At 44.2% G+C, this 24,205-nt stretch overlaps 2 protein-coding genes across 9 annotated transcripts in view; one reads left to right on the top strand and one right to left on the bottom strand.

The window, feature by feature from the left end:
* Positions 1 to 2,613: 2,613 nt before the first annotated feature.
* On the bottom strand, positions 2,614 to 14,110 carry SHOX2 (SHOX homeobox 2). Of its 3 annotated transcripts, XM_027959037.3 has the most exons (6): positions 12,864 to 14,110; positions 12,149 to 12,229; positions 9,761 to 9,969; positions 7,314 to 7,371; positions 6,911 to 6,999; positions 2,614 to 5,108 (listed from the first exon to the last, which is right to left on the bottom strand). In XM_027959037.3, the coding sequence occupies exons 1-6, from the start codon at positions 13,204 to 13,206 to the stop codon at positions 4,815 to 4,817; spliced, it is 1,074 nt and encodes a 357-aa protein (XP_027814838.1). In that variant the 5' UTR covers positions 13,207 to 14,110; the 3' UTR covers positions 2,614 to 4,814. The 3 variants fall into 3 exon arrangements, with proteins under 3 accessions (XP_027814838.1, XP_014948063.2, XP_027814829.1); XM_015092577.4 differs by lacking the exon at positions 12,149 to 12,229; XM_027959028.3 differs by lacking the exon at positions 12,149 to 12,229 and having other exon boundaries at positions 2,614 to 5,072.
* Positions 14,111 to 17,292: 3,182 nt separating this feature from the next.
* Positions 17,293 to 24,205, top strand: part of RSRC1 (arginine and serine rich coiled-coil 1) — a 447,819-nt gene continuing 440,906 nt past the window's right edge. For 4 of the 6 annotated variants that reach the window (XM_027959008.2, XM_027959006.2, XM_060405403.1 and 1 more), the window contains exon 1: positions 17,293 to 17,422. The gene's annotated coding sequence lies outside the window, so the exon portion shown is untranslated. Of the gene's footprint in view, positions 17,558 to 24,205 lie in introns of all 6 variants that reach the window. The other 2 variants (XM_060405407.1, XM_060405397.1) reach the window with 1 other exon arrangement.

Genomic DNA, 24,205 nt, shown 5'->3' with positions numbered 1-24,205 from the left:
ATATAAATTAGATTTTGAAGAACAAGCATCACAGTACTCAGGCAGGTCATAATAAGAGATTCCATGTGAAATGTAAAAACTACCTTGAATAAATTATCCATAAGTTGACACTCTCATTAGAATGACATATTTATTATTTCTGGGTTAGTGACATTCCTTTAATGCACTTTGACTAACTGTTCTAACAGCATGTTAAGAAACCATTGCAGGCCTGGCACTGCGCGCCCCCCCCCCCCCCGAATTAGCAGACTTCATTTACATTAGAACTAAAATGATTTAAAAATAATATAACATTAAAAACAATCACCCATTTCCCAATGTAGAATAATATCATTTTCTTCTGCCCAGAAACATTTAATTAAAGCAGGATATAACTTTAGTAATTATTTTCGCACAGAATGACTCTAAAATTAATAGTCAATTGTGAGACTGTTCAAAAATTGGGAGACTGACAATCAAAACAATCTTAAATGCTTTGTTTGTGTGATGAAAAGGAGTGATCCTTTAATTCCCTCACACACATTAAACTGATTTCACAGACTTTCTGTGCTGGTGTTTAACATAGTCAAGCGCTTGAGGTTACATAAAATAAACAGTCTTGAGATCTGATTGCAAATGTTTGCAATTTATGATGTAAACTGAATTTGTGAAAAAATAACAGGATCCCATATGACTGAAGCCAAAAAGGCATTTTTCAGAAATCAAAATAGTTCCGAAATTTGAGTATTGTATTATGCTAAAGTATTACCATCTGAGGATCTAAAAAGTTATGAATCTGGGGAAAAACTCAAAATAGATATTTATCAGTTCAGCTTCAAGCTAAGGCCTCGGATCTCACTGGGCCTCCTGTATTATAGGGTCTTTAACACTAATGATGTTTTGAGTAAGCTCTTTTAATTCAGTTTTCCTTAATCAGAGATTTTATAGCTTGGGAAGTCTTTGCACATCCTTAAGATCTGCGGGACAATTGCGGGAAATTTTAATTATTTATTACGATTATTATTGAGTTTGGACCAAAACGACACACACTGGGCACACTTTATAGTGAAGCTTTCTTCGGTCCCCTTCTCAGAGTGGCCTGGAAACACGGGGTTGGGAACTCGGGGTTCACACATCCAGGCGTTTGGGCCGCGGCGCTCCGCAAAGCGGGCTCTGCGCGAGCCCCAGTGAGAAGCTGGATCCCCGAGGGACCCACCCCGACGGGAAAGGAAAGGTGGCCTCGGTACCCGCGGAGTCTCGGGAGAGCGGACGCTGGAGGAGCGGGAGGACGCCGCCGGCGCCCCTGACGCAGGTCCCACAGGCCGCGCCAGGCTCGGGCACCGCCGACGGGGCAGAGAATCTTTGACCTTGCTTTTTCTCGCCCACCGGGGCTGCGTCCGCGGGCTCCTCGGCCAGCCGCGCTCCCTCGAGGACCCAATCCCGCGGGCTCGGCACCCAGCCCGCCCGGCGCCGGCGGCCCGAAACGTTCCAGCCGACTTAGGCCCCGCTGCCGCGCTCCTTCGCTGGTGCCGGGCGCCCCGCCGGCCTGGGCCCGGACGCAGCGCCTCCTTTGACCTCAGGCTCCCGGAGCTCAGCTGTAGGGATCGGCCAGGCCCCGGACGGGACCTCCAACCTCTGGCCCCAACTTCTCCCGTGACCTCCGACCTCCCTCGGGGTGCCTCGGGACGCGTCCGAGCCCGCGTCGGTGGCTGGATTAGGGTTGGAGTGTGGAGCCTGCCGGTTTGCACCCTGGACTCCGGAGCCGACGGGAGCTCGCCGGAGGCCACCAGCCCAGGCAGCCGGCGCGGCGGCTTCAAAGCTCACCCCGCCCCCAAGCAGATGTTTATTATGAAAACTAGGGACGCTTGTCAAGTAGAAGACCCGCAAGGCCTGAGCGCTGAATACGGCCCAAGTCCTGTTCAGTGGTCTCTGAAGGCTAAAAGATAAACATTATCACCCACGTCTACTCAGAGTAACAGCTTTGAGTGCGAGCTCAACCTGGGAGAGGGCTGGGTGCGGGCGGCAGGAGCACCACTCGAGGACGCGGGGCTTGGTCGCAGGAAGGGCCTCCTCTGTGCGTCCTCCACCCCCAAGGGGAGGCCCCAGGGGACACACGGGAAACCCTCAATTTTGTCGAAGGGTGTCCCTTGTCCCAAGAGCCCGAGTGAGAAGGGAAAAGAAAGTCCTGTCCCGAGTCTTCACGGTCCCTATCTACCTCCAAATAGGCAGCGCCTCCGGGCTTAAGTAGGTGAGATTTCTTCTGGGAGAGGGTACGGATGAGGGCTCCTTGGTACCCTACAAACGGCTAGAACCCGGCTTTTCCTAAATACGATCCTAGCTGCCACCTTTTCATAAATTTAACGAACGAAGACTCTATTTGGGCCAAAGAGGTAAACTGAAGCGGGAGGCGTGGGACCCGCCCTCCCCGCCGCCCCAGCCCCGCTTCACGGCTCTTATCCTACTTCCAGACCGCCACTGACTCCGGGGGAGGGTCGGCGACCTGGGACTGAGTGTTTTGTAACAATAAACCCAGGTGGATTTTGCACCGCGTGACCACGCTTTCCTTCCTTCCCAAAATGTGCCTTAAATGAACTTCAAGGATCAAAGTGCAGCAAAATGAACAACAAGAGTCCGTTTTAGGGAAGGAGATTATTCTATTCTATGTTATTTTACATAGTATCTGTTCCTTTATTGATTTAGTGTAAAATCAATCCGTTTTCTTCATTGGGTGGATAAAATGGGGCAGGAGAGGGGGATTTTCGCTCAACGCTACAGAGAGCCACGAGAGTCATCATTCTCACCGCCCCTTGATTGCCGCACGTAGAGAGCAGAGGCAAGCTCTTTTCCAAGCTGGTATAGTCGAGAGAGATACATATTCATCAAAAAGGAAGAGGGAACGACTATCCTGGATAGTTTAATAGCAACAGGAGTAAAGATGACGCGAACCCCATCAAATGAAACAATACTATTTTCATTCAATTGATCGCAAAGTGTCTTCAATTAATAACTTGGCACTTATTTAAAAGGTTTAACAGAGGTGAGACCAAAACATTTTGTACCGACAACACGTCATGAAATAACAGCATCTTCTGTTTAAAATAACTTAACACACTAGAAAAAATATGGCAAATATAAATAATTTTGTTTTCATGGAGAACAAATAGTTACAAAGCTCAACCGCATACTAAAGTTCAGCTAAAAGAGCTTTTCCTCTTTCTCGTAAATTAGAAGGGATTTTAAAAAAAAAAACTAAGGAGACTTTTTAAAGAATTGGGATACAGATTGTTCAGTCCAGGGTACCCCAGTTTAAATAGCTACATGGATTGAGACAGACAAAAAATTATTTGAATATACACCTTTGTGAGATAAAATGCAAATGTTGAAAGTCAACCATTAGTTCACACATTATAGCCAAAATAAACTTTGCTCGTGTGTATCAACATATTTTACACAAACTTAGCGCCTGTATCTAGCTGGGTGTTGTTTAAAGTGAGTGTGATGGGACTGAGAGGGGGAAATAAAGCACGGTCTTCAAATAGGACTTCAGGAAATCTCCAAGAGGGAATACAAGAATAAGGGAAGAGGGGGACTAACACTGACCGCCCACTGTGTATCAGGCACCACGTGAGGCGCTGTACGTTAATCATTTCTCTTTTCTTTTTCCCTACATTTTCTACTTGTCTCTGTCGTCTTGGGACAATAAGAGTGTAACTTTTTTGCCCTTCAAACTTTTTTCTTTTGTCCCCCCAGGATTAAAGATGGGACAAAAAATATAGATAGATAGAAATATATATCAATTTTCAGATGCTTTGGGTATTGTTTTTCATACCGAAAATGAAAATGCAGTTAAGTGCATGTAAGTAAAGCGGGAGTGCGGGGGGGAGACACCGTCAATGGAATACAGGTAACATGCAAGCCAGACTTTATTGTCAGCAGTCTGGACAGTTCTGCCATAACAATTTCTCAGAGAAATCATTGTCTGTGGTTATCATTTTTGTATTAATATCATTTTTTTATCTCCTCATTTTTATACTGTCTTCCCTCTTCTTGCTCTTCCATACGTGGTGGTTTTTAACTCAAAGCATCTGATTCAACGTAAAAGGAGGCCCGCCTCTCTTATCAAATTTCTTGTATTAAAGCGAACTTCGCAGAAAAAGGTCAGTTTCAAAACCTGTGAACTTCCCAGCTGCGTACTTTTTTTAATCTTAATTCTTTAAATAAGTATACCTCTTCCTTCTGTTTTGCCTTCTTAGCCCATTAAAAAACAACAACAACAACAACAAAAAAATACACTTTAAGTTGGTAACTCCCGCCCCAATTATCTCGAGATTTGTTCCGGTTATTTTTCCATATTTTTTAATGTACAAAATACTTTAAAATTTTTTTCTTTTTTATTCCTTGGTTCTCCGATTTCAGCTTCTGCTGAATAGCAGTAAGTTCCCTTTCTCTTTTTCTCTCTGGTTTGTCTTTTCTACAGTTTCCCCCTCATTTTTTACTAACAAGATTTTTATTTCTACGCAAAAGTCCATCGTTGCAGTTTTACCGTGAGCCACACTTCACTGTCCCAGCACTCTTCAGACTTCCCAAACCCATCCCTACAAAGCCAAATTCTAGGCCCCTAGACAGGTGAATGGTCAGGAGCCACGAAGCTGGTGCCCTTCTTCGGATCCCGGGTGCTGCCCTCCGAGTCCGGGATGCAGAAGGGAGCAAGGGGCCATCGGCGGGGCAGAAAGAGGCTCGGATTCCGAGGTCCGGGGCAGGTAACAGAGAAGCAGCGGGGCTCTGAGGGCATGCAGGCTGCGCGCCGTGCTGCAGGCGCGACCCTGGCGCTGCCGTCACAGACCCAGGGCGGCCGCGTGCTTTTTGGCTTTCAGTCTGAGATCCGCGATGCTGGAGTTCTTGCTGGTAGTCTTGGCAGCAGCAGCTGCAGCCACGACGGAGGCGGCAGATGCTGAGTCTGCGGCCAGCGTGGCGAGCGGCAGTCCGAAGGGCGGCGCCGGGAACATCATGTAGGGCGCGTGCGCGGCCAGGTGCGGGTGCAGGTGGTGGTGCGCGTGCGCCACGGCGCTGTCCAGCTGCAGCTGCGCCTGAACCTGAAAGGACAAGGGCGTCACGTTGCAATGACTATCCTAGGGTGACAACAGAATAGAAACAGAGCATTAACGGCGTCCAGCTTAGCTCGGGGAAGGCTGGGGCAGGGGACTGGGAAAGGGACGTTTAGCTGACCTCAGTTTGTTACTGAATCTGGGATACTCCAGTGCCCCTGAGTATTCTGCAGCTCACTCAGAGTGGCTTATCCCCCTGAGTCCCAGTGACTCCCATCTTCGGTGATTGTGGCCGCCCCCTTAGGAGCTGGGCTGGTCAGAGGGCAACAATGCTATTGTGCTAATACATCACTCCCCTCAAAATAACAATGTATATTGGACAGATGATGGGGTGAGTGTCCTTACCCTCCTCTCTTGGTGCTGCCATACACCTCTTAACTCACTAGTAAAGTGCCAATAAGCAAACTACAAAACTTTAAAAATGTCACTTAGAGAAGTTACTACATCTTCATCACAACTGGCACACTTGTTAGTACTCCTAAACTTTACTATTAAAATTACATTGGGATCTTGTTAAAATGTAGATTCTGATTCAGAAGGTCTAGGTCAGGTCAGAGAATCTTGCTTTCTAACAATCTCCCAGATGGTACTGATGCTGCAGACTCAGAGATCACCTTCTGAGTAGTAAAGTTCTTCTCTTATGGTCCCCCTCTCTCTCCAGTCATTCTCTCCTGCTTCAGATGCCTAGCATCAGGCTACTAGAATCCAGTGGTGCCAAGAGAGCTAAGACCTCCCTAACACTAATGCTCAATATACAGGGCACACTCAGGTGTGACTCAGTGTGACTCAGGTCACACTTTTCTGACCAGGGACTGGCAACTCAGAGTTAATTCATGACTTCACAGTCCTATCTAGCAAGGGCCCTGGCCAAGGGTGGGGAATGTCTGATACTGGCTGGGAATGGGTTGCACCCTTAGGCTTGGAGAATGGGGGAGTTCAGAGCCCTGGGATATCCTAGGATTAATTATTGCTGCAGGCTGTACTTTTAAAATGTAGTCTTAAAGGTTTCTTTATGGCTAAGAAAGGGTTTGCATTGGCAAGGTGTCCCTGGGAAGACCAATGTTTTCCTCTCTGCTATAGATGAAGGTTTGCAGCTTAAAAAAAAAAAAATCAAGTCTCAATGGGTAGTATTTTAGTTATTTATTTATTGTCTTTGGTCAGAGATATTTAATGTGACTAAGAGGTAGAAAATACCTCAAAAAATATTTACAGAGTTGCCTCAGAAATACCTTAGGACTAACCTTTGTATTGGATCTGACAAAGTCTTAATCAAAAGGCTTTCCCTTCCTTTCCCCAAGTGCAATCTTTAGTGCATTTTTAAAGGACCAGTTGCTGCCCTCAGGCATTGTAGGTTTCCCATGAGGACAGAAAGGACTAAGCATACAGGCCTCTGACATTGTGCTGCTGCTAAGTCGCTTCAGTCGTGTCTGACTCTGTGTGACCCCATAGACAGCAGCCCACCAGGCTCCCCCGTCCCTGGGGATTCTCCAGGCAAGAACACTGGAGTGGGTTGCCATTTCTTTCTCCAATGCATGAAAGTGAAAAGTGAAAGTGAAGTCGCTCAGTCATGTCCGACCCTCAGCGACCCCATGGACTGCAGCCTACCAGGCTCCTCCGTCCATGGGATTTTCCAGGCAGGAGTACTAGAGTAGGGTACCATTACTGTATAGGTTTTTAAATGGGAGTGTATCCACTGTATCATCTGAAAATTGATTCTATAACTGTACACCCATATTAGAGCCCAGAGGAAGGGGATGTTCAACAGTTCAAGCAAATATCCAGGTCTTTTTACAGTTAAAAACAGGTTAAAACTGGGCTGTACTTGCCTGCTGAAATGGCATCCTTAAAGCACCTACATTGACGTAGGGTGCTACTCTACAAGCTTCAAATTGGCTGGCAGCCCCTATGAGGACGCCTGTGAAAAATGGGGAACAAAACAAAATAAAGTGAGGTTAACACATTCAGCACTTTTTCCCAAGGTTTCAAATGGTACCAAGATAGAACTATTTCCTTTGGAACTGGACTGGTATCTTCCTAAACTGTTGCCAGAATTAAAATCAATGTAATTTACTCCCAAATTTTAGGACTCTCATTAACTGCCTTCAGGGTAGATTTTTAAATAAGGACGACAGTTATCTTTGAGAAGGTTCTTTTTTTGGCTTCATAATAACAGTATTCCGTAATACTTTTTATTTAGAGTATCAAATGTTCTTTGTCTGAGAAGCATACCTTTATGAAGTTGATTTTCTTGCTTTCTACATTTAGCTCTTCGATTTTGAAACCAAACCTAAAATTGGAGGAAAAAAATAAAGTCTAGGTGATAGGACTCAAAAAATTTTTTTAATTTACAGGAGTATGATGAAAGGGTAGCATTTTAGGCAAGGAATGGAAGATACAGCAAGCAATCTTTGAATTATATACAACAATCTTAATTTCCAAAGTTAAAAACACAAATGAATGACAAAAATAATTTCCTATACTCTTGCAAGATATATTGTTTCTTGATAAATTACTCGAGTTCTGTTTTCATGTTTCCAGAATTAGAGTCCCCCAGGCCTAAAACTCGCCCTGATACCTGATACTAAAGTGATAATGGGTTTAGATGTTGCCCAGTAAGACCTGAGAAAAATGTGCTCATTAAGAGCCTGTAATATTAATTAGCTTCATCTTCAAGAAAAACCAAACACCAAAGCAAATAGTGACTCTGTTTTGTTTTTTTTTTTTCCCCTTGGGGGTGGGGAGATAAGAGTGGGGGAAGAGGTAATTAGTGTTATAAAAGCCTCACTACAAAGAAGTTTAGAATTTCTCTCTTCCTCCATGCAGCAAAGTGTAACCTGGTAGCAGAAATAATTATGCCATTATCATGACAATCTAATTTGCTTCTATAGAAAAAGTTGCTGAGTGCAGTTACAGTATCCAGAAGTATCCAGAAGGTAGATCAAAATTTAAATAAAAACATGAGAAAAATAAATACCAGCAATAAAGTTCATTTATTACAAGAAAAAAGAACATTTTGTGGAATGGGACTGGGGTATGAATCATGTAATTCTGGATAATATCTTCTCCCAGATACTACCTTCTTAGGTAAACTTGCCAACTTTTAGAAGCAGTATGGCAGATTTTAAGAAATTCAAACAAAGCTTGCTTTTATACTCCAATAACACAGCATTATGTTCCAATAATACAGCATATTGACTGATTCACAAGTTAATGTTTAAAAACATGAAAGCAAAATATTGCTTCAGAGCTTTTTCCTTGTTTTTGAAAGCAAGTGTCACAGTCAATGTAAATCTTCAAAAATTCCCCTGCCATTTAGTGTAATAGAAGGGTAGATTTCATGCCAGGGTGGCATTCTTTGTGTACCTCACATGGCCTGAGGCTTCTTGCCTCTTTTTTCCCCTAGAAGAGTTGGAACTGATATACTAATGCTCACAACTGTAATAATTATCATCATGTCTTTAAGGGGTTTCTAAGTCCCTAGAGATCTCAGTACACAGAGCAAAGTAGGACAGGCTTAAAAAGGAAGGCTCTGCTGTTGATGCTGTGATGACCAAGGCAGCCTATTATTACTTTTCCCCTTTAAGGGGACTGCTCTGTTTTTGTCCTGATCCTATTACAAGATGCGGGGAAGCCCCATAAGAATTGCATAGTTCGCTGCAGATGGTGGTCTCTGCGCCCAGAGACCTAGGGAGTATCTGTTACAGTGATACTTTGTAACAGCTGCAGATGTTCAGGCCTAAAACTGCTCCATGTGTTCAAACAAATAATGACCATCATTTTCTCCTATTTTATTATTTGAGTGGAAATAAAACCTGAAACATTTAAATTCGTTTTCCATAAAACTAAAACGATATGTATGCATGTATGTATATAATTTTTTTCCCTTAAGTGCTCCCAAAGCCTACTTTTGCCATTAAATTCACCCCCACAACCAGTAAAGAAAATCTGCTCCAATACTAACTTCACTGAGTGTGGCACTTGCTGGGATCAGACTTTGGAAATGTCAATATTAAGATATGTTGGTTGTTTTAAAATCAGTTTCTGATTCAGATTTGCTTCCCTAGTTAAGTGAGAGAACAAAGAAAGAGTGACCAAATGCATTTATTTTCTCCGCTATTTCACACACAGTTTGAGATCGACTGCTAAGGGCAGACTGTAAAATTCTGCACTTAACAGTTGCTAATTTTCTTTATAGTCTGTACATCTATAAACCTAATTGGCATATCCGCCTGGCAAACCTAGATCCCAGAGCAGACCCTCAAGGAAACCCAACTCGGATGAACAAAATGTTCGTTGTAACTTTTAAAGCATCCAGAAGATAAAACGTTTTCTGTGGGATTTTTTTTAAGGCTTATAAAAGTAGGCCCATTAGGATTAAACCACATTAAAGGCATTGTGAGGCGAGGGGGGTGTGGTTTATAGAAACCCTGGGAGCAAGCCCAGCAAAGCTTTCTTCTGCTGGGAACATATGTTGGTATGGGGTGAAGGGGAGCCCGGGAAGGCTTTAGGACTAAGATCTACTTTGGAAAATAAGACCTCTAGCAAATACTTTTCTTCCCTTCTCACTTCACTCCAGACACTTGAACCCGCACACTCATCGTGTGTACCTCAAGCGACTGTCCAACCCCAGGCATTCCCCCTCCTCCGCTCCCTGCGACCTCCTCACAGCCGGATACCTGCACTCGGGCCTCGGACAGCCCCAGCCGTTGGCTCAGTTCTTCACGCATAAAGGCGTCCGGGTAGTGAGTCTCATCAAAAAGCCTTTCCAGCTCGTTGAGTTGCTCCAGGGTGAAATTGGTCCGACTTCGCCTCTGCTTGATTTTGGTCTGGCCTTCGTCCTCCATCCCCTTCGCATCCTCTTTGCGATCCTTCAGCTCTGGGGACACTGGAGGGGGTACCACGAACAGGGCCATACGCATATGTCCCCGCGCACACACAGCAACACACACACACACACACACACAGAGACAAAAAACAACACAGCAAATACCATGAGCAGATTTGTCTCCAGGAGGATGGCGGTTTCTGCCCCCTCCCGGAGTTCCTGTCCAGGCCCTCACCCCGCTGAGAGGAAGAGGATCCCGTAGATGCGAAAAGATCAACTGGGGTGGCTGCCGCGGGCAAGGTGGGCATTCACCTACCCAATCCCTTTCACAACTGCGGCCCCAGTTCACCTTTCACTGTTCACCCCCACAGTCCCCTGCCCTCCCCTGCGAACACAATCCAATTCCACTCACCCTCTCTCTTGCGTTCACTCTCTCCCACACACGCACAGAAATCAAAAGCGCCGCACCCCGTGAGTCACAGAACGCGATCCCAGCAGAAGAGGGCGGCGAGGCCACGGACTGGGCTCTGACACCGGCCATTCCCGGAGTGTGGACCCCTTCTCAGCCAGCGCTGGCTGCCGCCGGCTCTCCCGTCTTCTCTCAAACTTGCTGGTCTAATTTGGGAACAATTGGGCTGCTGGGTCACAGCTGGAGGACAAGACCCCTGTGCTGCACTGCGCTGGGAGCCACTTCCCTGGGCGCTGTGTACAGACCCAGGGCTCGAGCCAAATACCGCGGACGGCCCCTGGACAGCCAGGCAGTCTCTGTCCCCGCTGCTGAATCCCAGTCGCCAGAGCAGAGGCGCCCACGCCATGTTGGCGGCCTGGAGGGCTCGCTGCCCACACCCGAACAGAAGAAGAGAGGCAGAAAACCAGCTTCGGGAGGCCCGCGAAACAGACCGCTGCCTCTGTTCACTTCTTCTCCCTCCCCATTGGAAAGGCGGACTCGACCCTAACCGCTTAAACCCACAGAGATCAACAGGTTCAAGCGGAACATTCGCGATCCGCGGTTTCTATTGGTTGCGCAAAGGCTTTTCAGGCATCCAGAAGCTCGGATGTTTAATAAAATATGCATTTTTTTCTGCTCTAGGTTCGCATACATCTGTTGCCACTTTCCTGCCCTTCCTTCTCCTCCCTTTAAAAACAGGAGCTTCGGAAGTGTGAGCATACAGGGACACCAGAAGGATGTGGCTATATATATACAGGCCAAGGGGCACTGATCAGGGGAGTTGGTATCAACGTAAGCGGCCCTCTGGAACCTTCATCCTCTGGGCCTGAGTCGAAGACTTGGGTTTTTAAGGTGCCAAAGCTGAGTTTAGAATAATTGAGTCTGTTTGCAGTTCTCCCTAGCCCAGAATCCTTATCAACATGAGTGTTAAAAATCATTTCTATAAGAGCCAGGCTGCAGAGAAATTAATATTTGCCCTGAGTTTGGAAACCAAAATCCCAAGACCTCATTTGCCCTGGGTTGACTCTAAATTCGCGGTCCGGCCTGCTGGTGTACCCAGGGCCTGCAGCTTGGGACTCAGGCCAGGGAGGTTGCACTGGACTGCCTGACAGTAATGCCACCACTTTCCATGTTTACTTGCTACCCCGTCTGGGAGAAGACCACTAGAACTCAGCGCGGGTTGGCATTCTAGTTAAGCGTTTCCCGCATGTATATTTCTCAAGAGTTCGTTTTGCGGACATGCGTCCTTCCTCCAGGAAGCAATAGATAATATTATAGCACAAACTCGTCAAGTTAATAGGAAAATATTTCCATTTATATTGTAATGAAATTTAAATATGAAAACACACCCTTCAGATTCTGCCAAAGCGGCGAGACGGCTTTATTTCAGGCTCACAGTGGAAGCCCCGCAAACTTTGGGGGCTTCAAAGAGAAAGATGTCCACATTTCCAGTTGATTAATAGACTTAAAATAATCTCTATTTCGCCCCCAAATTTCCACTTATTGGCCTAAACAAGAACAGACTTTGTTATAAACAACTTAATTGCTTGCTTAAATATGTGATTCTACGCATGTCACATATTTTCTTAATTGGAAAAATATGGCAGCTCACCAGTTACTGCAGGCACCAAGTGCCAAATTAATTTTATTGTTGAACTCCTTTGAATTGGTACAGGATGCTCCACCATTTAGAAAAAGCCTTTTCCAAACACTTTGCTGGCACCAAAGGATTATCCCACCACAAAACCAGAATACTGGATGATGCCGCGCAGTAAATATCGGAAAACAAACAAACAAAAAAGGAGCCAAATGCATCTTCCGAAAGAAAACAGCGCACAGCCTGAACCTCAGCCTGCCCTGGTCTCATTCTACCTTCATAGCGCTAAGAAAATGGGGAGTTTTGGTCCCTAAGATTCAGGGATCCAGAGTCTTCACGGAGTTGGAGTGGTTCTTAGAGGCAGCCGCGAAACCCGGGGCGACTCCAGGGTGAAATCCCAATCAACCTCCGTCTCCGTATCTCTTTCCCCTTTCTCCCTCTCTCTTTTTTTCTCCCCTCGGGCCTAGGAAAGGGACTCCCGCAAACTCGGCGCTACATGCTAACTGTAATCCCGCCGCTTGGCCCAGTGACGGCCAGCATCCACTTCGGCAGCCTGGTCCCCAGAACTTCCCCACCCGCCTGCCGGCCGTCCGGCGGGGCCCATCCTCCGGTTGGTGAAAATGCATTTGGGTGGAATGGGAGTAGCGGGAGCATCCGAGAAAGGCGCGCGCAAACCCCACACGCTCCCCCTCCTCCACACACACACACACACACGGACCCCACCCACGACCGTGCACACCACCGGACTCCCACCCCTCCGTCCTCACTCTGGCTTCCAAAGCTGGGGTCCAAGGGCCCTCTCCGCGTTCGCCCCCTTATTCCTCCCCCGTCGGGCCTGGGGATCCTCTCCCGCCCGAGAGGAGTCGGGAAGGCGGGAAGGGGAACCGCGGCCGGGGGTCGGGCCGTTACCCTCGGTGAGCCGCGGGCTGCCCGGCTCCCTGCTTCTCTCGGCGGCGCCCATGTCCAGCTCCCGGACGGGAGAGCGCCCTCCTCCTCCAGCTCCTCCGCCTGCTCCTCCTCCGCCTCCACCTCCGCCTCCGCCTCCTCCGCCTCCTCCGCCGCCGCCGCCTCCGCCGGCCGCCCGGACTGCCGGGCTGCTGCGGTCGTCGCGGCCCGGCTCCGAGCAGCCGCTCGGCTCCTTGGCCCCGCGCAGCGGCCCGCTCTCCAGCACCTCCCGGTACGTGATAGCCTCCTTCTTCTCCTTCACTTTCTGGTCAAAAGACTTCGAGACGAACGCCGTAAGTTCTTCCATCGCCAGAGATGCCCGTCAGCCCCGCGCTCAACCTCTCCCAGCCGAGCAGCCCCGCTCTTTTTTTTCCTTCTTCTTTTTTTACTGCTCCAGCCCCCCCAATAATAACACATCAATGGGGCAGGGGGTGGGGGAGAAGGGGGAGGGGGAAGGGGGAAGAAGAAGAAAAAGAAGAGAAGAAAGAAGAAAGAGGAGAAGTAGAAGGAGAAAAAGAAGTAAGAAGAGGAGGAGGTGGAGGAGGAAGAAGAGGAAGAGGGAAGGGGCGGGGGCCGCCGGAGGGAAATGGGAACCGATGCTTCCCTGCCTGAGCGCGCTTGTTCAGTGTTAAGATCTTTGACAATTCTTCCTGCGGAGAGTTCAGATCTGATAGCGACGCAGCGCTTGAAGTCTCACTATTTATACTTCGCAAAGGCGGCCCCTTGTTCTGAGTAAATTACCTCCCCTCGCAACTCGGAGGGAGCCCCTTCCCGGGAAGCTCCCGCGCCACTACCTGGGGGTGGGGGAGTGGGGGTTGGGAGGTGGTGGGGGTGATAGGGAGAGAGGGAGAAGAGGGGGAGAGAGAGAGAGAAAGAAAGAAAGAGATTGAGATTGATTAAGGCTGGAGTCCAGGATGGCTGGAGCTGGAGTATGAGGACAGAGAAGGGGGACCGGAGGGAGTGGGAAGAAGAGGCAGTCCCAGGCCGTCCGGCTTTTCGGATACCTCGGCCGCCTGCGCTCTTGGCCATTAATTCAGGATTGACAAGAATCCCTAATTAATTTAATTAGGCGTGGATTTTTGCGTTGGTGTCACGACTTACTTAAACACTGGGGAGCTGGACTTATTCCGTCGGGGCGTGGCCAAGAGGAAACTGACAAGTGCGCTGCTCCAGGAGTCAGTAGGGTATCCTGACCCGGCATACGACCCTGCGTCCTCGCCAGGCGTCAGGGTGCAGCGCAACTGCTCGGCTCCGCATTGCTGTCCGGCAGCCCTGCCCTGCCTCAGGACCCCGGGACCCCATTTTCTTATCCTGACCCTGTACCCCAGTCGTACATGCCTGCTCTCCCCAACGCCGACCCGAAACCTTGTAGCCTGGCATCCTGGCTTCACAACCCTGCCGAGTCAGGGTCCTTTACAATTTCTCAGGCCCGCGCAGCTCCTTTTTAGGGGCTTCCCGGCCCGCGGCCAGAGCTGAGCCTGGGTCTTCACCAAGCTCCCCGCCCCAGGGAGTTTGTGAGTCACCCCATTATTCGCGTCCTGGAGACCATGCCGACTCTACTGACAAAACTCGCTCGAACTGGCTGGTTGTTTTAACACATTTTCCGAGCAGCTGTTCCCTGACAGATTCCATTTTAAAGTGTTTCTTTAGCGCTTGATCAAGGACAGTTTGACTTCGTTCCCTCTTTGAGGTCTCAGGACCCTCACCCTGCCCCCTTACTCTTTGCACTGGGACTCCTCCCACAGTGAACTAAAGAAACTCTACTTTAGAATCCCAGAAGCATTCTAATTAATTTCCTATTTTTGAAAAGATCATGATTATTCCTCTTTGAGTTTGAAAAAAAATCGATGTTAAGTTTGTGCTCCACCTAATTTCATTTATCGTGGACTATTTTAAAAAATGCTCGCTGGGAGAAAAGTCCCCCTCCTCTCCACTTAACGCTACGATTTAAAATGATATCCCCGGACTGTGTTCATGGAAGCTGTTATATGGATGGACACATCTATATTCTTGCGTCATATATGCGTATCGTGCAGGACAAAGCTTGCTGTGAGAAGTGTGGCCGTATATATATACCCCTCACATAAGACCATTTACATGTGAAAAAAAGAATACTTACATATTGAAAGTTATATTTACCTGCATGTGTAAACACACCGTTTCAAGTGTGGCTTCGGGAATATTTTTGAATAGTCTGAATATTAAATACAGTCTTTCTGATGTTAATGGTAACTTGTCCGTTTTCTTGGATCTTATAGTCTTAGTAAAAATAAAAGCAATTATAGAACTTTGGTTCTGATATCTTCCAACCATTGGTTAAGGCATCAAAACAAAGTTAACAGATAATTTGAGAAGTTCTGTCAAAGCAACCTGAAGCATTCCTAAAAAGAGAACACAATTATACCTTAATATGTTACTATTTCTAGAATATATATCTTTGTCACTATTTTTCACTACTTTTATATTTTTTCAGATTAAAATATTCACAGTTGGTGAACTTAAGGAAGATGGAACTCTTACTTTTTAGAATTATTACTTTGCTTTTTTCACTTGAATTCTAAAGTTTTTTTTTCCTTCTTAAAATATTTCATTTATTGCTAATTTTAGCAGAAATAATTAAGAACTTTAAGTTTCCAGTAGCAGTTTTTAGGTATCAATAAATTACAGGAGTGCTTTCTTTTATTACACTACAAAAGAGATTCAAATACTCTCACTTTCTAAAGTTATATGAATTTAGAAATATGATTTTGCAGTTAGTCTTGGGTTACTATTTGTGACCACTTTACTTCTGATATTATTAGAGGGGACTAACCGTAAAATTTTAATCCTTTAATAAAATCCACTTTTAAGGTTATTTAGCAGAATGACAAGTCATGGGGTCAGCTAAATGGATGTGATGCTCAAATAAGTTCTCAAACTGAGATGTTAAATGTGTATTCACAAACAGCTCCAAAACAGCATGATTAAAAGTCTGGTAAGGGATCAGGAGTCTCACCAACTACTTTTTTGCCTTTTCAAGCACATGACTTTCAAGTCCACAACTCAAATTCCACCTACTGAGCTTGAAGGAAAGATGGAACACTTTAAAGTTAATCAGGGAAGACTTGGATACAATAGTTGAATAATTCACACCAAATAGATTTTCCCATAGATTTTTCTGGCATGTTGCTCTTAGTATATTTACCAATAGTGGTGTTCATATTAGATGGAGCTATGTATGAGAGATCTGCAGTGTCTTAACTATGGATTCCTACTGCCCTAAGGGAAATTTAGTTAAAAAACCAAAAAAAAACCAACCAAGGTTTTGAAATCATATACTAATAAATGCTCACCAAGTTATAACAATGTTGTTCTTTAAATAGCAAATATTTTCTCAAGACAGTTCAAAATGCAGTTTTGGTAAAAACAAACTAACAATTGAGAGTAAAGTTCAGTGATCACCTGCAGACAGATGTACAGCTTCCAATAAAATTCATGGCCCCAAAAGTTCATTTCTTTACCCTCCACCCCAGCTCTTGAATTATTTAAAATAAACTTGGAGTGTTGTAGTTAAGCTTTAAAATGGTCCCTCAAGACAGGTTAGTTAAGGTACGGTCATTTACAAAAAACAGAGTTGTGGAGATGATTTTCTTCATCTCAAATGTCTGTGCAACACTGTAGCTTGGGTACACAGCACTTGTTGGTTCACTCAGATCAAGGCCAACAGTTTACCACCTTATCGACGCTTCTTCACATTAAATAAGGAAAAAATGATGTTCATGCAAGAACAGATAAAGTCGTATAAATTACAGAAAATGCTGACTTGCTTTCATTTGTATTGGTTTAAATCACAACAAAACCCCCTACACATTTAATTTATTTTCCAGAAGAAACCTCCTGCCCCTGCCTCTGGCAGTTTTCTCCCATTCCTCAACCAACCAGTTACTTTAATGGGAGAAAAAAATTTGTTCCCAGCCTGTGCCTTCACCTTTAGCGCAGAAGAAACACCGATTTTAATGCAGTTTTTCAAATAAATCATTACAATTTAATCACAAACAACTCTGACGCTATACAGACACACTCCCTTGATTTATTATTGTTGGGCCAGTTTCCTCCTCTCCCAGCATGAGATAATCGATTTTGCTACGTGTGGGTGTCTTAAACATAACTTCCTATGATGCGGATTTGTTTACTGATTATCTCTGGAGATAACGACGATTACTAAGGCAGTAAAACTTTTCTGTCCCCACCTTAATTGCTTTTTGGTAATAAGAAAATCAAATAATCAAGCACGGAAAACCAACACCAAACAAAAAATTGGCGGCGTGACAATCTACTCCTTCGGCTCTCCTAACGCCTGGCAGTTTCCATCGATGCACTCGAAAATTCGGCTGACGCTGCCTGGTGGTGGAACCAGGAAGGCGGTGAGCTTAAACTGAAGCAAGGTCGGTGAACGCCGGCGGCGCCCAGATTTGAAGAAACATTTCTAGGTCTGCGGCGCTTGCAAGTCTACTGGAGGTGTAAGCCCGAAGGCCGGAATCCAGGTGATGCCCGCGTCCGGGACCTGAGAGGCAGCGCCCGCAGCTGAGGGGTTCCGAGGCCCTACTCTGGCGTGAGGCGGCGCGGGCCTGGCGCTGCCTGTGTACTGGAGGCAGCGGCGGCGGCGGCGGCGGCGGGAGGTGGGTGGGGGTAGGGGGTTGGCGGTCCGGCGGCGTGCTGGGTGGCGCAGTGCGCATGCGCTGGGCACCTGGCTTCTGACCTTTTGAGGGCGAAGCTGGGGCCTTAGGGTGGTGGCGATTATAGGGCTGTAGGCGCTCGCAGGCCTCAGGCTAGGCCTTGAGTCTAGAGGTGGTGAGGGAGAGTTAGCCGACTCTTTTACCCTTTCCCTCCTCAAAACCTCTCTCTCTCCCGCCCCCACCGCCAGTCCCTGATCTTTGATAGCCTGTCTTTGGGTTTCTGGGTTTGCCTTGTAAGATGTGACTGGAGTTTGGTTACTAGTTTTAGGTAGGGTGGAGCGAGAAGGAGGCTGCAACCTGGTGTACTCTGTCCCATCCACTCTGTTACATCTACTTTAAATTCGCCTGCTCTTCCAGCTTACCCTCCCTCACCCGAATCCGCACCTCCACCCCTACCCCACCTCCTATCCTTCCTGGCTCACACTGGCATGCTGGGAAGAGAGGTGATGCAGGGTGTCAGACTTCCTTCCTTAACAAATAAATATATTTGTTATATTTATTCGCCTTTAACATTCATCTCTTTCCTTGATTTCAGGACTTGTGGTCACAGACCAAGAGCACATGGCTATCTATGGTCTATGAGAGGTTATGCACTAGTATACATGTTGCCTACTCTTGTTTTTAGGTCAACCTTAATTTTCTTTCGAAGGTTATGTATCTTTAAATGCACAGTGGAGGCCATTTCCCGTCCCGCCGCACCCGCCCCCCCGCCCCCCCCCTCGCCCCGCAACCCCGCCGCCCCGAATTAGCAGTAACTTACTTGTACTTGGGTTTCAACTGATTAGGTATTAGGTAGTTAAATAAAAGAGTTTCGTATTGTCACAAAAAAGTTTTCCAGTTGTCGTCTTTGGACTTAGCCATAAAAGCTCTAAGCGAAGAAGATATGCGGTTTTCGGGTTTAAGGATTATAGCAGATATGACAGGTGCAACCTCCTGGGGAAACTGGGTATCCTTTGAGAGCCCCTTTAGCTCTAGAGTCTATAAATATTCACTTTCTTTGCAGACAAAGATTTCCTGCTAAGTGGTAGCACTCTATTACTGTATGTTCTTCAGTAAGAGGGCTAAAAATGTTTGAAACTGAAATAAAGGCAGCTGGCACCTACCAGCTTGGCTAGTCTTCCTAGTCTTACTAATTGGTCTTACCAGCTTGACTAAGCAAACAGTTGTATTATGAGTTGGAAAACTTCTCTAATAAGATTGTTATGTTAGATGTATTGGTGTGTTTTCCACTTTTATTTTCAAACCATTGGGAAGAAATTCCTATGACTGATAATGCTTTAATGAAAAAAAAAAGATGCTAGTCTGCAAATTTTTAGTTGTGCTGGGAGGAATGTTTTAACAATTCTGTACCTCTTGAGTTTTGCTTTATTTTGCTCATTAAGCTAGAATTTAACCTTAGTTCTTTTATTGCCTTGGGTGATTCTGTACTTGTTTGTGGATTTCTTCCTGTGCTAAATGATGTTAACCCCATTTTTACTTTACACCTTTGAGGTGGATTTCCCATTGAAATGACTGTTTCTCCCCCTTGCCCTTATTTGGTCATGTGTCCAAGATCAAAAAGATTATAGTTTGATAAACTAAAGAATGAGTAGTGGTGAAATAATCATAAAATGTCATGTCCTTTAGGAATATTTGTTCTAACTGCCTGCTTTCTGAAAAAGATAACTGCTTACTTTACCTTATTGATTACCAGACAAAGGAACTACTTGTGTATGCCTTTAAGCTCTCTTTTGAATGATGCGTTTTGGCTTCTACATCTTCAGTCAATCACCTAAACTTTACAATATGATGATTTTGTAAATTGATGTCCTACTGTAGCCATTATTGTCATAGCTTCAATTCTGTAATGGGAGTTCGTTGGATATGGTTTGTGACCATGAAACTGCAACCAGGAAGTAACAGAGACAAGTGAGAACAGAAAACTGAGAGCCTTCTCTCCCTATTTGCCTTTTCTGCTTACAGATGGGTTGAAAAAGTGTTAGGTTCTGGGACTCCTAAAAATCTATGCTCAATTTATCTTTGCTCTTACTGGAAAGAGCTATTAATGCATCTTGCCATGTGTTATACTTACCAATGGAGTTAAATAAAAACAGTTCTTCCTTACTGGAAATGTGTGATATAATATAAATCAGCCACTATGACTTGAATGAGCAAATTACACGCTAGTGACATTATGGAAATCCAGTGGTAAGTAAATATCTAGGGTAGTGAGTAGGAATTCAATACTATCATTGATGAGAAGACAGTTTTTGGACCTACCTTTGATTTGTTCTTAGTGTTCAGTTCCTTTTCTGAATAAGTATTTGAGTTTATAATAAAGAAATGTAATGACTTTTTGTTTCTCTTATTGAGATTAATTATACTTCGGTGTGATTTTTTTGAAATGTAAATGCATCGCCAGAAAAAGTATTTATAAATTTATGACAGTGATTTTTTAATCATTTTTTCATTTGGTCACTCTAAGGAAGGACTGTATATCATTCATTAACTTTTCCGAGTTAAATGTAATCATTCTTCTAATATGGATGAATTATGTTATTTGAGATTAAAGAATAGAAAAAATGTATACCCACCTCTCAGTCTCTTTTTGGTCGTCAGCAAGATACATAATTAGATGTATGTCCTTTTCTTTTTTTCCTACTTCTTTATGCCTTATGTAGGTACTTAAGCTGGACGAAAATGTAGAATAAAAATGACTATAGGTACCTTAGAGTAGTAGGTCTCATACTTTTTAGATTTAAGATCCCTTTACATGCTTAAAAATTATGGAGAACCCCACAGACTTTTATCTACATGGGTTATATCTAGAAATATTGCCTTTCTAGTAATTAAAACAAAAATTTGAAGTATTTATTAATTAGTCCACATAAAAATAACAGTAATAAATCCATTACTTGGTAGCATAAATAACATGTTTGATGTGAAAGATAGCTATATTTTCCAAAACAAAAGTGAAAAAAAGTGGCATTATTTTTCCTTTTTGCAAATCTCTACTGTCTGGCTTAATAGAAGACAACTGGATTCTTGTATCTGCTTTCACATTCAGTCTATTGTGATGACTTTTTGAATGAATTATATGAAAGAAAATCCGGATTTCACATAGATACGTTGTTGGAAAAAATAGTATTTTAATACCCTTTTCAGATAATTACTTCCTTAATACTGTGCCATAACTTGACAGGTAGTAGTTTCTTAAACATTTGTTGTAATGTGGTATTTGAAACGATGTCAGTGACCTTTTCATGCTCTGTTACATTAAAATCTCTTGGTTTGTCTCCTACCGTGAGTGGATATTTTACTCATAACATGAGTCTGTGACATTGTACATTGGCTTATTGGAAAATACTGGTTCACTGAGTTATGTGTAGCTTCTAAATATAGACAAACTTCATTACATAATTTAAAAATTCCAGTTTGTTAATATCATCATTGACCTCATCAAAGAAATCTTTAAGTGCTGAGAAGCTGTCAGTCTCATGGTGACAAATACAAGTTATCCAACATTTTGATTTTTGCTTGAGAGCTCAATTTTTTTTGTGTTAGTATTATATTTTATTTTTAATCTATTTTTTAATTGGAGGCAAATTGCTTTACAGTGTTGTATTGGTTTCTGCCATATAACAATGCATTATTAGTCATATATATTGCCTCCCTTGCCTACCCTATCCCACCCCTCTAGGTCATCACTGAGTGCCAGACTGGGCTCCCTGTGTTAAATAGGAACTTACCACTAGCTGTTTTACACACGACAGTGTATAAATGTCAATACTACTTTCTCAGTCTGTCTCATCCTTTCCTTCCTCTGCTGTGTCCACAAGTTTGTTCTCTACATCTGCCTCTCCATTCCTTCCCTACAAATAGGTTCATCAGTAACATTTTTCTAGACTCCATATATCTTCGTTAATTGAGAGCTCAGATTTTATCATTGGCCATAAATTGAGTTTCCTTAAAGGACAGACTCCTTCAATTCATTCTTGAGAAAATGTCACATGCCCAAGTCTGAATAATCACAATCAGTTCTTTTAAATAGTGTTTCACAATAAAAGCAGCTAGTTCAACTTGTTATTCAGCTGCACAAATGTTTCCTCAAGATAACCTGTTCTTCAGTTTCTGTGTTTCCTGTTTCATCACACAGACTATTAAGATGTGTTCTCAAGGGTTGAAATTTATAGAATTGATGATTTTACTGCTTTATCAAGGACATACCTAAATGAAACTGCCTTTCTTTAAACAACAACAACAACAACTGTATGTTGCAGTGAAGAATTCAATGACTGTTAGTTCAGTTTGGTCCCATCACCTTGATTCCTTTTAAAGCACCAGCAATTTTGCCTACCACTGCTTCTACATCATCAGCACAAAAGTCACAAAAAAGGTAAATCAAGTTTTAGTGTAATAAAATTAGTTTTAGCTGGTTGGATCCCTTCAGGTCTTAGGAATACCCCGGGGTCTACAGAACCCATTGGGAACTACTATTAAACTAGAATGTAAACTCCTTGAGGGCAAGGATTTTTCTCTTTTGTTCATTGATATATTCCTTATACCTTGGCATGCTATCACTCTGGGACTTTTTAACCTATCTCAAGTGTTATTTCTGAATCTGGGTCATCTTTATTCACTCTGTTTTTCTGTTGGAGCACATCCTTCAATACCTTCCTAAAAAAGGATGAGCTTGAGGTATAATTGGAGCCCTTGCATATCTGAAAATGTCTTTATTCTGATCTCATATTAGATCTATGCTTCAGCTGAATATACATTCTAGTTTGAAAATGATTTTCACTTAGAATTCTGAAGGCAAGTCTCCATTGTTTGCTGTGTTGCTGCTGAGAAGCCCTGTGCCTTTTACCATTTTTTACCTTTAGAAGTTTCTAGGTTCTTCTTTGTATTTTTCGTTTCTGAAGTTTTATGAGGTATGTCAGGTATAGGTCTTTTCAAATTCATTGTCCCAGGGACTTAGGGCAATTTGTGTCTTTCAATTCTGTAAATTTTTAAAATTATTGTTTGGATAGTTTTCTTTTTCTGTTTTCTATGCTCTGTTTCTTTCTGGAATATATCAGTTGGATATTGGACTTCCTGGATTGATCCTCTTTAACCTCCTATTTCTTTATCTTTTTCTTTCTACTTTTCATGAGCCCTTTGATAGTATCCTCTGACCCTGTTGTGTTACTTACAACTTATTGTTTGTTTAAATTTCAAGATTTCTCTCCTATTCTATGGCTGTTCCTCCTATTCTTGTTTGGATCATCTTCTCATATATTTCTGAGGATAGTGTTTTTTTTTTTTGAAGTTTTCTTGCATGTTTCTGGCTTACTATGAGTTGCTTGATTTTCTGCTTGGCTTCTGCTTCCCTGGTGGCTCAGACGGTAAAGCCTCTGCCTGCAGTGCAGGAGACCCAGGTTTGATCCCTGGGTTGGGAAGATCCCGTGGAGAAGGAAATGGCAACCCACTGCAGTACTCCTGCCTGGAAAATTCCATGGACTGAGAAGCCTGGTAGGCTACAGTCCATGGGGTCGCAAAGAGTTGGACACGACTGAGCAACTTCATTTCACTTCTGTCTCTTATGATGAAGAGTTTCATTACATGATTTGTTTTCTTTTGTTGTATAATTACTAAAAAGTTACCAGAAGAAATATTTGTAGAAAAAAGTTTATTGTGGGGAATTTCAGTGGTTGAGACTCCATACTCTTGATGCTGAGGACCTGGGTTTGGTGCCTGGTCAGGGAACTAAGATCCCACAAGCCGTGTGGCACGGCCAAAGCAAAAAGAAGTATTAAAAAAAAAAAGTTTGCTGTGTTTAAGGTTTGGGCTTGTTAACTGGTGGACTTGGTTTTAATATAGCTTCTTCTAGGTACTGTTTAGTTTTTGGAAAAAAGATTACTCTGAATTCTTGTAGCCAAGTACACACAAAGTGAAGTGAAATTGCTCAGTCGTGTCCGACTCTTTGTGAGCCCATGGACTGTAGCCTACCAAGCTCCTCTGTCCATGGGATTTTCCAGGCAATAGTACTGGAGTGGATTGCCATTTCCTTCTCTAGAGGATCGTCCTGACCCAGGGATCGAAGCCAGGTCTCCCGCATTGTAGACAGACGCTTTACCGTCTGAGCCACCAGGGAAGTACATGCAGGGTGACAGTATTTACTGTTAGATTGTTCACTTAATACCTTTAACTTTAAGTTGAACATTTCTCTGCCCTCTTTTCCTGTACCCCTGAACCTGGTGCTTCACTGTTTCATCATTTTTCTAAAATAAACCACCTCTCCTTCTGGGAATGGGGAATAGCAGTCCCCTATGATGCTAAAGCTGAAACTCCAGTACTTTGGCCAACCTCATGCGAAGAGTTGACTCATTGGAAAAGACTCTGATACTGGGAGGGATTAGGGGCAGGAGGAAAAGGGGATGACAGAGGATGAGATGGTTGGATGGCATCACCGACTCGATGGACATGATTCTGGGTGAACTCTGGGAGTTGGTGATGGACAGGGAGGCCTGGCGTTCTGTGATTCATGGGATCTCAAAGAATCAGACACGGCTGAGCGACTGAACTGAACTGATCTGGTTGAATGGCATCGGGGACCTGAGCAATTACTTCTTT

This window comes from Ovis aries, chromosome 1 (assembly GCF_016772045.2).
Source record: "Ovis aries strain OAR_USU_Benz2616 breed Rambouillet chromosome 1, ARS-UI_Ramb_v3.0, whole genome shotgun sequence".
Classification (NCBI taxonomy): Eukaryota; Metazoa; Chordata; class Mammalia; order Artiodactyla; family Bovidae; genus Ovis; species Ovis aries.
Note: the sequence above shows the minus strand (reverse complement) of the source record. Positions and strands in the feature narration are given on the sequence as shown.

Excerpts from the sequence above, each read along its gene's own strand:
- SHOX2 (XM_027959037.3), bottom strand. The coding sequence starts at position 13,206 with ATGGAAGAACTTACGGCGTTCGTCTCGAAGTCTTTTGACCAGAAAGTG. Across the intron at positions 12,230-12,863 it reads CAGCCCGCGGCTCACCGAGG|GTAGAATGAGACCAGGGCAG; the intron begins GTAACGGCCCGA and ends AGCGCTATGAAG. Across the intron at positions 9,970-12,148 it reads ATTTGGCTCCTTTTTTGTTT|TGTCCCCAGAGCTGAAGGAT; the intron begins GTTTGTTTTCCG and ends TACCCCCTCCAG.